The sequence below is a fragment of the Pygoscelis adeliae genome, unplaced genomic scaffold (assembly GCF_000699105.1).
Source record: "Pygoscelis adeliae isolate BGI_AS28 unplaced genomic scaffold, ASM69910v1 Scaffold122, whole genome shotgun sequence".
Lineage (NCBI taxonomy): Eukaryota > Metazoa > Chordata > Aves > Sphenisciformes > Spheniscidae > Pygoscelis > Pygoscelis adeliae.
In genome coordinates, this window is record NW_008824358.1 from 3492736 (window position 1) to 3507282 (window position 14547).

A 14547-nucleotide genomic window follows, 5' to 3' on the forward strand; every position below is an offset into this window, starting at 1 on the left:
GGCACAGAGTAGAGTGTCTTACCTAGCCAGTTAAATCCAGGCGAGTTGTCACTGAACATCTCGCAACTCAGGCTAAGAATGAAGACTGGGAAGGAAGTGAAAGGGAGTAAGTTCCCGTTTCTGACACAGAGTACAGAGGAGTGTTTTTAATTAGTTCTGACTGAAATGGCCTTACATTGTTAATACAGTGTATCTAGATGAGGCTGCACTAAGACTGCCTCCGGGTTTGCCTCAATGCTTTCTTGGGAGGGGATGGCAGGGAGGCAGGATCTGAGCCTTCTCTTAAGCAGTCACTTGCATAGCAGGAAACTGCCGGGATGCCTGAGGGAAGAAGATGCAGATGCTTTGGCTCAACGTATTTCTGTAGTTCAACGTAACATACACAGCACAGCTACACACACACACACACACACAAAATTACAGAGAAATAACCGTGTGCTCCATTCCTAAAGCAACAGGGGTTTATCATTTGAAAGAGTACACTTTGGACGAAGTGCAGAGAAGTCCTTACTTTCTGTTCATTCTTTTGTGCAGTGATTAATTTACAACAGTGCTGGACTACTTAAAAACCTCAAACCTTCCGGTCTTTTAAAAATATATCTAACAATGACATAGTCATTAAAAAAATTTTAGAGTAAATTTGCCTTCAAAGCAAATGGATTGTGGTGAAAATGTGAAAAATCAATGCATGATCTTGTTTTAGGAGAAGAGTATTTTATAAGAAAGAGGGCAAGAAACCTAAACCTTCCAGGTAAGTCGAGTAAAACTTTAACACTGTTAAGCGAGTCTGAACTAGAGTGCCCACGTGCAGGTTTTTTTCCTAATTTCTGTCCTATCAAAATTGAAATTTCATTTCCATAGCAAAAATGGTTATTTTTCAAACAATTTTAAGCCTGTGAAGTATTTGAAATTTTAACCCTTCTGAAGGTGCCAGCTTTTACAGTCCCCAAAGGTAAGGAAGATATAAGTGTTAACAGTTCCCTTTTCCAACAGCGTAAAAATACGTATACGAGGTGCTTTTAAGGTACAGAGCCCCAAACCCTACTCTCACCTCTCTTCTTTACGGGCACCAGTCTTTGGGCTGCAATACATAACCTTAAGTCATATCACGAAACTCGCATAGTAACATTCTGAAAGAGAAAGCAGGGACTCCAGAAGGGTAAGTTATCCCTCTTCACACAGCTAGCCATCTGAAAAACTCTACGTACCCGCTTTCCAGCCCGACTTGCTGGCTCAATGGTTATAGTTTTGCAATATGTTATCGAATTGGAAAGACTGATAGAGCTCATCAGTGTGGACACCGTCGGTGTCATAGTACTGGTTATCTGCAATGCTATTCTGATGGTTCTGCATCGGGTTGGTGGGTAGTCTTGATTCGCTTAAAGCTTCTTGGTCTATAAAATTGTAAACAGCTGGATCAGCTAAGTTAGACTGCGAATTAAAAGGCGTGCCGCCCGGGGCTGCTACAGACGGGCAAGCTGGAGGCACCTGATGGAGCTGCTGCCTGTGGTTGCTTGCATTTAACACTGGATTATACTTTTCGAAGTTTATACTAGTGCAGTTCATGTCATCGGTCTCCATGTTCACGATGCTGGCTGTGGAGACGCTGGCGGGATGAGCCTGGTGCACGATGCTGTTACTAGAAACGCTCTGCATATCTGCAGTTGACACCGCCGCTGCTCCCATCCCGTTGGTGCTGCCGAAATTCCGGTAGAAGCCTGAATCCTTCTCATCGGGCCAGTTCAGAGGGTTGTCGTGGAAAGCTGGGAGAGAGCCGCTGCCCTGAGCGGCAGGCTGAGGCACGTCTGCCCCAAAGCTGTTCTGTGGGTGCGCGTTGAGCAGGCTGCCGGCTGAGGAGGGGGTGCCGTACAGCTGCTGCCAGCACGAGGAGAGCGTGTCTTGCTTCCCTGGCCCCACCTGCACGGGCTGATGGGGAATCTGGTTGCAGACGGGGTAGATCTGACTAGCGTTGGCCAGGGTTCCTAGCCCCGGCATCATCAGTGCGGATGAAAACATGTTTGGTTCTATGGAAAGGAAAGACGTGACTGCATTTTAATGCCGCTTTTTGTATTTTTTAAAATGACAAATGGTAAAAAGCGAAGCAAAGCCAGGGCTATCTTAGTAAGATTATACGTGCACTTGCACTTTCGTACTTGCTTAACTGCTCTCCGGGGTGGACGCTAGATTTCTGGACAGCAGCAAGTCAGCTATCCGCCTCACCCCTCTATGGCAAATGCTGAAGGTGACAGCTACATTTAAGTGAAGAACTGATGGTTTTAGTTTGTACAGTCAAAAGTACCAGTATCTTACAGGAAGAAACCCTCAGGGGAGTGTTAGAATTTCAAGCAAAGAGGAGGGAAGGCCAGGAACTGAGCGTACGCTTGAAGGGCTGAGTATCTGAACGCAGAGAAAATGGGTAGTTACCTAAATTAAGGCGGAAAGCTAGCGAAATGCTTAAAGATGAAGAAGGTGCAGCCCTCTCCTGTGCAAAGGGGAAGTTGCAGCACGGCTGAGGCTTGGAGAAGAATCCGGAGGAGGGAAAGTAAGAGAGGGGTGCTACTGCTGCCTTGGGAACTTCGCTTCCCCCCCCCCCCCCCCAAAAAAAATGCCTTTCCCCACAGCAGTCAGGCACTATTTGTTTCAAACCGCTGTCGGATTGGGACAGGCGTGCAGAATCCTACCTTTCTTGATCAGCTTCCCTTCAGGAGTGACAGCGGGGAACGGAGCTACTTTGGGCCTCTCTGTCGCGTTTGATCCTGAGATGGAAGAAAGCACGAGTCTACACCGAATGTTTGCTTTCATATAAAAGAACTCCGTCTAAATGTAAGTTCACTCCAACAAGAAAAAGACAAATATTTTTCCTTACCACAGTCCTGTATGAGCTTTTGCCAAGCCAGCGTTGATCTTTGCCTTTTTGCTTTGTTGCCATACGGATCTAGAGAGAGAGGAGTAGAAGGAAAAAGCGTTAAGTTCCTCTTTGTAGTAAAATGTATTTAGAGAAAAATATTTCAGACATGACAGCACCAACCAAGACAATGTTATTAACGGCGATTCTTCATATTTTCATTGAAAGAGGGAGCAAACTGACTATTGTGACTTTTGAAACCCAAAAGTCTCCTTTGTAGAAGTAGCGTTGTGAAATTTTTCCTAATTAAGCTACTGTTTATTATCAACACGAGTTCTGCACTGATAACGGCTTTTCAGAAACTCGGCTAATTGGAACCGTACCCTTTTCATCTGGTAGGTATCGGAAATCCATAGGTTCACTGACTTCCTGGTCTGAAGGTCTTCGCAGCTGCATCTTCACCGTGACGGGCTCGGTGATGTCTTTGAGAAAGGGCGGCGTTCTGAACACAATTGCAACTTGGCGGTGAACGTCCGCTTGCGAGAAGGAACCTTTGGCCTCCCAGTTGTCCAAGACGAATCTGACTTCTATATCATCTAGTCCATTAGAAACAGAGGATGCTTGTTAAGCCGAAAACTGAAAACTTGCAGCAGAAAAAAGGGGGAAGGGGAACAAGGAAAGGAGTCTGACTCAGCATTCGGGTGCAAAGTAAATGGCTCGACTTTAATGGCACCGAGTATCTTTCAGAGGTGCTGAGAGCCCTTGAACCTGAAAGCTGTCCTGCCCAGCTATAAAACCAGACCGCTTACACGGGAGCGTGGTGAAGGGTTTAAGTTCCCCAGCTAGGAAGTGGTAGTGTCAGCCATTTGGAACAAAGGCGGAGGGGGCGGAAACCAAACCTAGTCAAGATTACCTTTTTGAACTTTGTCACACAGTAGAAATATTTCGTCTCCTCCTTTTACACTTCCACAGTTCTTGTTCACACGACAAATTCTTAATTCTGCCGTGTTGGGAGCTCCTGGAAACAAACAGGCAATCTGTTGGTAAAGAATTACTGTAACTTTGTCACTGGTGAAGACGAGGTGCCGGGCGTTAAGGCAGGTGAAGGGAAGGCAACAGCTGGAGGAGTGCGACGCAGCCCGGACTCCACGCTAACCAAGTCGCTCCCTACGGGAAACTGAGAAGCGGGGCTTGATGTTCCATGATCCTACAGCTCTCGGCCGCTCATCCCCAAACGCAAGATACCAGCGCAGCTGTGCCGCTCACTCCCTGACTATTCTAGAGTAGTCTCAAAATACGTCCCCGAATGACGTTACTGTGCTCAGCGCTGCTGCCCTTCAAAGAACTGCTTTGAATTCTACAGCTTGAGGGACTGATTACCTGTTACAGGCATGCTTCTCTGGAAAAAGCTGGGCTAGCAAGTCAAGAAAATTCCCCTCTCCGAGTACCAAACACGCTTGGCCATCAAACCTCTCCTCTGTTACCCTCTCTAGGTGTTTGAGAGCAGATCTAGGAGTCTAACTTTCATGCCTTTACTCAGGGTAGCAGATTTCACCCAAAAGCGCTCAAAATCCAACTCCAAGCTGTGGCTGTTCGCGGACAGCACTCGTGATAGTCGCGGCTGGAGAGCCGCCCCGTGCACAATCTCTGGTAGCGTTGTATTGTCGCAATAAATGAACCGCCACCCAAGTCTGCACGCTGCGTCCGAACAACCTGATGGCTACGGGGGACTCGTGCGGGACGGAGACAAGCACTGCCTGACGGTGTCTGGTCCCGCTCAGTAGCGGCAGCTTTCCTGCAGGGTAAATACGGACAGGAGACTACTGCAAGAAAGAACGGCCCCCTTGGAGCTTTGTGGGCTATGCTACAATTTCTTTAAAAGGGCACTAATGTCCCAATGTAGCGATTCAGAAGTAACAAAGAACAAACAAAAAAAAGCCAGAATGGAAGAACTCTCTCCAGAATTTCAAGTTCACCCCCTGGGCCTATATGCTGCGCCGATACTTTTAAGTACATGAGCACGTGCCAATTTCAAGACCCCGTCTTCATCTAACATACGAAGCGACTGACGCTCATTTTTCTGCCACCGTCTGTGACCATATTCATAGTCTACTGCACCCTCTTCCACCCCTCCAATCCCAACAGAACGAACCTACACTGTGCCGTGATGTTCCCTCATCTTACTACGTCAAGACATCCACTCCAAATGTATTTAAAACGCCTGGGAGGATCCGGCTGGTGCCGCTTTGCGACCCAGGAACCGATCCTCCTACCGCCACAGCAACATGAGGCTCCACACCACCACGGGCTCCCTGTGCCGGGCACAGAAACGAAATACAAAACCAAAGCTCACGGTGTCACCCTCAAAAAAAAAAAAAAAAAATCTACTTTAGACTCTCAGTTTGAGTCAATTCCTGCCCGGTCTCTCATGGTACTGTAACAGGTACGCTGTAGCGCAACACAGACTGTGCTTAAAACAGAGCTCCTGGTAACCTCAGGCCAGACCCCAATTACGTAGTCCCTATCTGCAGCTATTACTGTTGTTATTGGGAGAAGCGGGTGCTACAGCCTCGCTACGTGACGCATGCCACTTCATTTGCTGAATGAATCAGAAACCTTGAAGGGAGGGGAAACAAAACAAACCCAGAAACAGCACAGGATCATATGACTGACAGTGTCACGGTGCGTTTTTCACAGGAAGGGTGAATTAAAAATGGCAAGGAGAAGCCTGATTTTACCTTTGTTTCACTTCTGTATGCTTGAATGGCACTCGGTGTCCTTTTAACAGGTTTTTGGGAAGGTCTCCTAGGCTGGCTTTTGTTGTTCTGTCTTTAAGGGGAGTTTAGAAGGGAGGATAAAGGAAAGAAACACAAATGCCAGCAGACGTGGACGCACCGCTGTCAGCCCCGGTGCCGGGCAGGAACACCGAGTTTGGCGGCAGCCTCAGAGGGAGACGTTCTCTGTGGCCTCTGCCGCGCCGTGCTGCTTCCCATCTCTCTTCCCCCCGTGCACGCCCTCACCTCCCCGTCGCCTCGACTCCTGCCCAATTCCTGTTCCTCGCTCCCCAAAAGCACGTCCCTGGTAACAAATCCCTAGAAAAACGAGCTTCTCGCCAAAAATCACGTCACCTTCAACAAGGGCAGAACGATATGTTCTCCCTAACCTCATTTCTCAGAAACGGCACGCCGCTTTCTCTGACTCTTCCCAAGAGTTTTCAGCACGGTAAGATATGCAACTCGGGAAATTTCTGTTCAAAACCAGTTAACGTTATAAGCGACTGAAAACAGAAGCTGCCTGTAATACTGAATTTTATAAACTTGCCATCTCTGCTAATGCGGTTGCCGCCGTATTACGTCCGTATTATTCTTATGTACCTCCGCTATCCAAAGCGGGTGGAGACTACGAAGTATTAGAAAGTGAAGAAAATGCCAGGTTTAAAATGCGGAAGCTGATTTTCAGAAAAGCTCCGAGTACCTTTTTGCTCCTGGTCTGGACGGACCTGCGAAAGCTTGAAATCTAACAACCTAGGATTTCCAAGCCCGTTGTACCGTACAGTTTTATCTTTTATCCGAAGTTCTAACCTGACCTTACCCAGTTCTGTATGGCCGAGCAGGTTTAAAAAGGCTAACGTTTTAAAAAGAAATTCAGGTCTGAAACTGCTGGTCCGGGCAAGAGCAGCATAATTTTTTACGATTTGTGGTTACAGTTATGCACTCTTTTATTTACACCGCTGCTACGTTACACGGAGGATTTTAGACACCTATAGTATATCAGGAGCTGCCCACATACACCCACACTAAAAAACCAAGCTTCCCCCACCACGCAGCTAACTGTCATTTCAGCAGCTTCGCAAAGACTGACGTCAATCAACGTAGACGAGTAACCATGATTTGGCACATTTCTAAATGGCATCTGAGACATAGCTGCAAATCTCCTACATCAACTTGCTCCCAGCCCTAATTATTTTAGTACTACAAGGGTTCTCAATAACACCATGCACACGGTTCCAACTTCTAGATAATTCTAGAAGAGACTCTGAAAGCATCAAAAACACCCGAGTTCATACGCGACATTTTCATAGTGATTATGCCCACATCAACACAATCCTAACATCAACTTTATAAAATGCAGGCCTCATTTTATTCAGTAGTTTCTGCTAAAGTAATGGCCTTAAATATTTAGCACGGAAACGCTTTCACTGCAGAAATAAAAACCGCTGCCAAAAAATTTCCAATTACTAAAAGCTCTTCTGCTATTCCTCTCCAGGAGAGAAGTCCAGCACACGCTGAGGGCTAAAATCCTCAACTGCAGCGACCTGCCAAAGCCATACGGAAGTCCAGTTTTGTGGAATGTGGAAGACGGTCCCAAGAAGGGGTGTTTCACGTACTTCTGCACCCTCCCAGAGCACGATCAAACATTCCCCCGTTACCTACCGATACACTGAAAGCGGCAACCAACCGGGATACGAAAGGGATATATAAAAGCCTTAAGGCAGGTTCCCACTGGGATAAACCTCTCTCTCGAGTCCTGCTCCAGAGCCCTCACAAGGCAAAGGCAAGACTCCTCCAGGGGCACAAACAGGCTTTAGAGGACATCCTTGGAAAAGAGCTCAGTCTTAGGGCAGCCGTCCATCTCGCTACTACTTATTTAAGTCGCTTGGCACGTCAGGAGCAGGCCTTTCCTCGCAGTCATTGCTGCGATACGCGAACAAGGGCTGAAGAAGCACCCGTGCGCGAGTCCACGGATGCGACGGACAGTTCTTACTCTGGTCGGCCAACACTTCACCCCGGGATCATCTTCTGAGTATATCCTCCCTGGCTTGCCGCGCGTTAGACATGCATCTAGCAGTCCCAAACCACAGAAGTGACCCCGAAGACCGGCACGGACCTCAGAAACCGGCCTGGCATTTTTCATCCCAAGTGAACGAGAAAAACAAAAGGGAAAAAAAAAAAAAAATACACATTTGACTGAATCGATACTTACTGTTGTCATAGATGGGGTTGGAAATCAAAGGAGGAAGAGCTAACGTGTAGTTGCCGTGTTCGTCGGGGAGGAAAGCTTGGAAGCAGAGGCGGACGACGTTGAGATCATACTCATCGATGTTGTGCAGCTGTTCTTCAGGCACTGAACGGCGGAAGGGAAGGCAAGACTGAGGATTAGTCATCAAAACCAGCAGTAATTCTTTAACAAACTGGGGATGAATCTCCGCCGGTAAAAGAGATGGTGTTGCCAAGGCAGGCGGAATGTGCCCATAGCCCCTGCTAGCTTTACAGGGGCTGCCTGAATACATAAAATAAGATCGGAAGCCTTTAACGCTCTCCCTTCATCAAACAAGGCTAAACCGTCCCAGTTCTCCAGCTGTTTCTTGCGTCTGCTTTCCTCACCTTGCCTTCCAGACCAGTTTTGTGTATCTCTAGTTCAAAAGTCGTTCCCTGGACACGTTTCTCTCTCGTTTGTGCACAATAAAATTTACAAAATGAATGCCGCTGCCAAAAAGAAGTCTTTCAATACAAGTAAGTCCTAGGACCTAGCTGAAGGTTTTCAGCAGCAGTGAGGGACTTGTGCTACATATCATCATTTTCCTCTAGAAACTGAGACGGAAAAATCATCCGAAGGCAGTTCTTGGGGCAAGAACGAAGCCGAAACACCACAAACCATCTCCCCGCTCCCATCAACATCTGTGTCACTTCAGTGCCTTTGAGAAGAGCGATCAGCGGTGTCTTTATGATATAATTTCATAATACAACAAGCAAACCCTTGCTGGGAAGGATCTGTTTCCCTGCATACTCCTCCCAGTGTAAAACACAGTAATAATAAATAACCCAAGCTCAGCATTTCAGTTTTGTTTACTCTTCCACTTCTTTTAATTTCAGGACGTAGGACCCGGGATATCATTACCGAACGTTTCACGTACTCCCACCTCAATGGGCGATCCTGGGAAAAGCAGCCCTCTCCGAACTCGATGCTTTCCCTTAAGGTCTGACATCAACTATTATGTTGACGTGCAGTGCTAGCAAAATGAGAAACCGATTTAATTCCATTTAAGTAGAAGTACTGATAATTAAAATCATTTAAGGCGGCGCTCTTCCCCAAAGTCGTTCAAAGCGGCAGTTCAGCGTAGTTAGATACTCCTCGCACTCACCGAAAGTGAACACGCGCCAAGTCAACAGAACACAGCCTCTCCGGTTCGCTCCCTCCCCTGCCCTTTCAAAGGCCTCTCGCAAGAATAAAAGATTAAACGTGCCTGCGATAAGAATTCTGGGGATCACGCTGTACTGATTAGATTGCAATGCTCCGACCTTTAACTGTTATCACTGGGTTGGCCCACCCACCCTGCCGCGAGTGGGAGTCCACAATGCCCACTTGAATGACTTCTTCCCTTCACCTTTTGATAGTGTGAAATAATAAATGCACTGAGCTCAGAATACTTTCCACTGGCATTTTTAGATTTTCTTGTGCTCTGAATATCTCAGTTTCTCCTGGTCTCTGCTGTAAAAAGAAATCGAATCAACTTTCCCTTTTAAAAGTCCGCGATCTGCAATATTTCAAGACAAACACCTCAGCGAGTACAAAACTAAGCAGCAACTACATACGTAACTTCAGGAACGTTGGTGCCCAGGGGAGTTTTGCCAGCGTGCACTTTGCAGGTTGGTGCCTGACTGTATTACCAGATACGCAGAGCGAAGTTTTATAATTTAAGGTACTTCATTAGCTGACCTGCTAACTTAATGAAATAGGATCTTTAGAAAACAGGTTTGGAACACGCAGCCGTTCAGCCTAACTCAGCTTTGGCAGACTCCGCAGCCCGGCTGCCTCTTCCTACAGCCTGATTTAGAGAATAAAAAAAAGGTGCATTCTCTAGATTGCACCTTGCAGAAGGGATAATCAGAAGAGCAACGCGCTACTTTGCTCCCAGCAGCTGAGGTGATTCTAATCCGTGCTCCGACACCACGGCCAGCGGGCAATTAGCTCCGGCATCAAGGCTCACGTTCGTGTGTTGCGTTAGCCGCCGGTGACCACGTGGGTCCGGCCAGAGAGCCCAAGCCGTAGCCAAATTTCAAACCTCTTAAAAATTAAACTGAGCCTAGAGACTCGATACCTTTCTCTAAGCCAACTCCCAAGCACAAGATCTGGATCCGGCTTCCGATTCCGAATGCGAAGCGAGGACTCGGCGGTTGTGCCGTCAAGCCTCTCGCTCACAGGTTCAAGCAGCGCCAGTCCTGCCCCGCGTTCTCCACAGGCGCAGCAGCCTCCTCCCCACAAACAAATAACAGCGGACTTAAAGCTTAAGAGAACTCTACAAATGCAAAAATACATCCCCTAGATGTGGGGAAAATTAGTACCGCTGATGTTCAAGTTACATCATTTCCTATACTATGAACTTTCACAAATTCCCAGTAAATCTGTTCAACCACCTGGTACAGGAAAGGTGTGGTGTGCCAATAATGGCAAGAAACAGAATTGCTGCGTACAGCTCATCGTATTACACCAGCAAACACTGCTCCCAATTTGCATGTTCTTATAAATGAGTTAGTACAATTTAAAAAAAAAATAAAAATCTGTAGTTTGAAAGAGGAAGCGCTCAGTCAAGACTGATTCCTCTTGGGCTATTTTTAACCAGATGAGAAGAACATAACAGGGCAAAAAAGGAGAACAAGACAGCTGCAACTCCATCTTGTGATGACACGCTGAAAAAAATACGTAAAGGCTGGATTCCATGTTCCTATAAAGAAGCGCACAGCTTTCACCAATTTCAAAACGTATTTCATTCCCACCTAAAGGACAATCATCCAAACAAAGTAAAATGCTGTTATTTTTAACGAACGCCTAATTCTGCTCCCTCTGAAGTCAATTTGAGCGTAGCCACTAACTTGGATGGATGCTGGCTTACACCCGAAGAATATTAAAAACAAACAAAAACGAGGCAGACAAACACACTGACTAATGCCCGGAGTATGGCCGTACGGAGGATGGTCGTGTCATTCAGTGTTATTTCACCGACTTCTGGACTGAAGGACAACAGACAGGGTTAAACCTGACAAACCTGAAGTTATTAAAATTAAGAAACGCTGTTAAAAGATTTCGGGAACAGAAAGGACTGGAGAAGAAGAGCAGCCGCTCCATCGACCCGGTGCAAGCTCCACACAAGCGGCTCTACTGAAAGCAGTGCCATTACCCACGTGCAGTAAAAAACGTCGCACGATGCGGCGCGTTGGGAGCAGATACGGTAAAAAAGGCTCGAACGCGACGCACGAATAAAAGGAAGAAGGCACTCTGTTTTTGGCAAGAGTTCAACTTCCTCCTCTGGCTGCTTCTCGCTGTGTGGTACCACACCTTACTGTCTTCATACGACTCCAACCGAAAGAGCTGGAATCCGACCAACAATCTAGGTATGCTCCTACGATGGCCCAATCTAATAAAAGAACCTAGCCTTAACCTGGCAGAAATTCATTTTCCGCAGTTACCTGCGCAAACAGGAGCATCTGAAGGAACCTTTCTAAGTACAGCTCTTTTACAAGGGGAAGGAGAGCTTTCCAAAGTAACGCTTAGCAACTCAAACACACAGAAATGAAACTAAAGTTTAAAAAGAATCAAAATTCTAAGTGAACTGTGGGACAAGCTGCCAACAAAAGCCATGAGACGACCACCTGCACAATGGAAAAAGAAAACTAACCCCACTCACCAAGATTCTGCGATAGGATTTAAAAAACAGTATCTAGAGTTACAGTCAAACCTGGGGGGTATTAGCTCTTCAGCCTGAAAGGGGCTACAATAACTAGTAAATCCTGTCTTTATAAATCTGGTTAGAACTCTTCTGAAAGAAACGCCGATTCCCCAACTGCAAAAATAATCACCTTTTGAAACCGTTCTCTAATCCATGATCCGCTCTCACGGGAAGAGACTGATACGGTCCCAGCGTGGGCACAAAAACGCCCCACGCAAGCTAAAACCATGAACTCCTTCCAACCCGAGCTGGCTAATCCGAGCAGCTCAGGCGACACAGGCGTTAGGTTTGGGTTGTCCCTCTCCCAGAGATTTATGTCACTGAAGTCCAGAGATGCCCCGCTGGCTTTCTACTGAACGAGAGGAATTCTTGGATTTGCTTCTGTTAACACAAAAGCGGAGACTTTCTGGGTCCACCCCACCAACATGCAATTCCAAGTTCGGGCACAAAATTAAAGATGCCGGTAAGATCCGGCCTCCTGTTTGTCCCAGCTTATTAATTTCTAATGTTTTTTACTATTTTAAGAGTCTTCAACATCCAGAAAGACTACTAAAATACCAGGTCTGTGATGAAATTACTGGGGGATTAAGGGCTCTGATGTTTACTCATAAGGTGATGCTACAGGGAAAGTGAAAGCTTATTCTGAACACTGAAGAGAAATGATGAAGTGTTTGTTTTTTTGACTGATAACGTGATACCTGATTAAATAGCAGATTCCTCCCGTACAGCCCTCCACCCAGCTTCTAGACTAATGATGTCAGAAGCTTCGGGAGTGGGTGGAGTTGGAGGTACTTTAGCATCTAAACTTAACCTGCATGGAAACTTCCAGGGCAAATGATGTGGTGTGACACATTCAGAGAGGGCTACGCCGAGAATACCAGTTCACCCTGCAAAGGGACATCTTGTGACCTTCCCTTCTCAACGAGGGGCCTACGAGCCACACTAGGTCTCGGACAAAGAGAATGACCTCCCGCGAACAAAAACGCTTCGCCAAGGAGACCGCTCGGGAACACACATCATTAATAATCACGATGAGCTGTATCCTGCCTTTCCTCTTACGCAGATGACGGGTTTTAATTTAGGGATACGCTGGGAGCTCGGTTTCATTTAAGTGATGACACAGAGGAGGTTTGCCTCAAGTGTTTTGCTCCTGGAGCGCAAAGATACCCTCCTTAGCCCTGATACCGACCGATCCGTTCAACCCAGCCTACGCCAGAGGTTTTGCTGTGAAAGGCTGGCTCTGCCCGACCCTCGTTTCCAGCACCGCTCTTACGCTGGGACTAGCTCTCACGTGGTGAATCAGATCAAGGAACCGATCCGGCTCGGAACTAACCTGCCAGAAGAAAAGAGGAAAAGGCTTGTTTTCAGCCAGTTGGTTCCCACGACCGCTAGCCCCGGCGCAAGGGAGACGGCGGAAGCAGCCAGACGCAGCGAAAAGGAAGGACTGCCCCTTCCAGTGCCGGTGGCTGGTTTGTGCCAGGTTCAGGCGGTCAGGGAAATCGGGTGCAAGTCACAGGTCCCTCTCCGTGCCTGGGAAGTACATTTCGGGTTCAGTTTACTCCCCCCAGCCCACGTCTGCGCTGCAGCCACAGTTGCGACCGCGTCTCACGTAGCTACGTGGCAGCTAGCCTTAGAAAGGGCTACAAGCAGGCTGGTAACAGAGCACACGCTACGTTGCCCAAGTACTCGACTGGTGTCTCCCGTAGCTGAACTCTACGCAGCTAAAAAGGATCTCGCCAGCCAGTTTAATGCTACATTTGCTGTTTCTAAGTGAACTACGGCCATACTGGTAACAAAGAAAAGAGCAGATGACCTGGTGTGCTGTTTGTGCCTTGCTGCCAAAAGCAGAACGCTGTGCTCTCTTTGTACCTGGGGTTCGGCAACTGGACACGCAGTACTGGATGACGGGCCAGGCCGTCCAGCTACACGTCCAGAGGCCTAATACCGTCTACTAGCACTTGCTGAGAGGTAGAAGCCGGGAACAAGGGGAGGGAAGGACCGTGGCAGCGCTATGTTTCTTCTCCCGATACACCCGTGCCCGGTTTACACCCCTGTGATCCACGAGGAGGTAAGTTTCCATCAATTCTGCAGAAAAAAAAAGAAACCTTTGCACGTACCTGTAAACGGAACGCACATCGGCAACACTCAGTGGATTTTAAAAAAAGCAAAAACTCAGGGGGTTGATTAGCGCAAGCGACTGTAAAACTCAGATGCTAACCTAGAGTCAATAAATGCCCCAACTACTATGGTTACATTTCCCTGTTTCACAGAAGAAAGAAGCGCAGGGAAGGTGAACGGCCCGGCCTGACACAAAGGCCAAGGGATGAACTGGGAATACAGCTGAAACTTCCGAAACTCAGTCCTTGCTTTGTCTAGACAAGGTTCCTCTGAATCTGCGTTCTTTTTCCTGTTTGAAGTTCAATCTGAAAAAGGTAAAACTGGAGCAGATTTAAGCGAATGTATCCGTGGGCCTCTGTACATTTCTAACACGTTTTTTAGCAGTTTCTGTTTATAGTATGGAAAAAAAAAAAAAAAAAAAAAGAGTCAGCATTTTTTGGTCTCCACTTGGTAATTTTCCTTTTCATTTTTAAGCAATTTGAAAAGCGTCTGTCCTTTAGGTTAATAGAAAAATTTCAGCATAAACAGCACGAAGCATTTGCATGAGGAACGAAAGAACAAAGGGCTTTCCAAAGTTAAAAGCTAAAGTCGTGTTATGATCAGAACATTTAGCTTCCCTCAAGCGGATTTGCTCCGCGCCTCTTGAAAAGCTGACAGCTCTCACTTACCAAGATTTTCAGCCCGAGAGTTTAGTTGGGGGGGTTACACGTTTGTTTCAATTTAAGGACAGGAGTTTAAAGTTTCTTTTAACGTCCGGGGCGTTCATTAGAGAGGCCTCTGATGCTTCCCACTCTCAAACCATTCCCGACTCCCGAATTCTTGCTAAGGGTCTTCTTTTGGTTCCTAAGGTTTTGCTTAG

The 14547-nt window shown here is 47.0% G+C and overlaps 1 protein-coding gene across 1 annotated transcript in view; it reads right to left on the bottom strand.

Moving 5' to 3' along the window:
* Positions 1–344: 344 nt before the first annotated feature.
* Positions 345–14547, bottom strand: part of REL (v-rel avian reticuloendotheliosis viral oncogene homolog) — a 26730-nt gene continuing 12527 nt past the window's right edge. The window contains exons 4-9 of the mRNA XM_009319586.1: positions 7829–7969; positions 3759–3863; positions 3229–3441; positions 2867–2935; positions 2682–2756; positions 345–2024 (exon numbers count right to left, since the gene is read on the bottom strand). Of these exons, the coding sequence (XP_009317861.1) occupies positions 1234–2024; positions 2682–2756; positions 2867–2935; positions 3229–3441; positions 3759–3863; positions 7829–7969 (1394 nt within the window). The 3' untranslated portion in view covers positions 345–1233. The remainder of the gene's footprint in view (positions 2025–2681; positions 2757–2866; positions 2936–3228; positions 3442–3758; positions 3864–7828; positions 7970–14547) is intronic.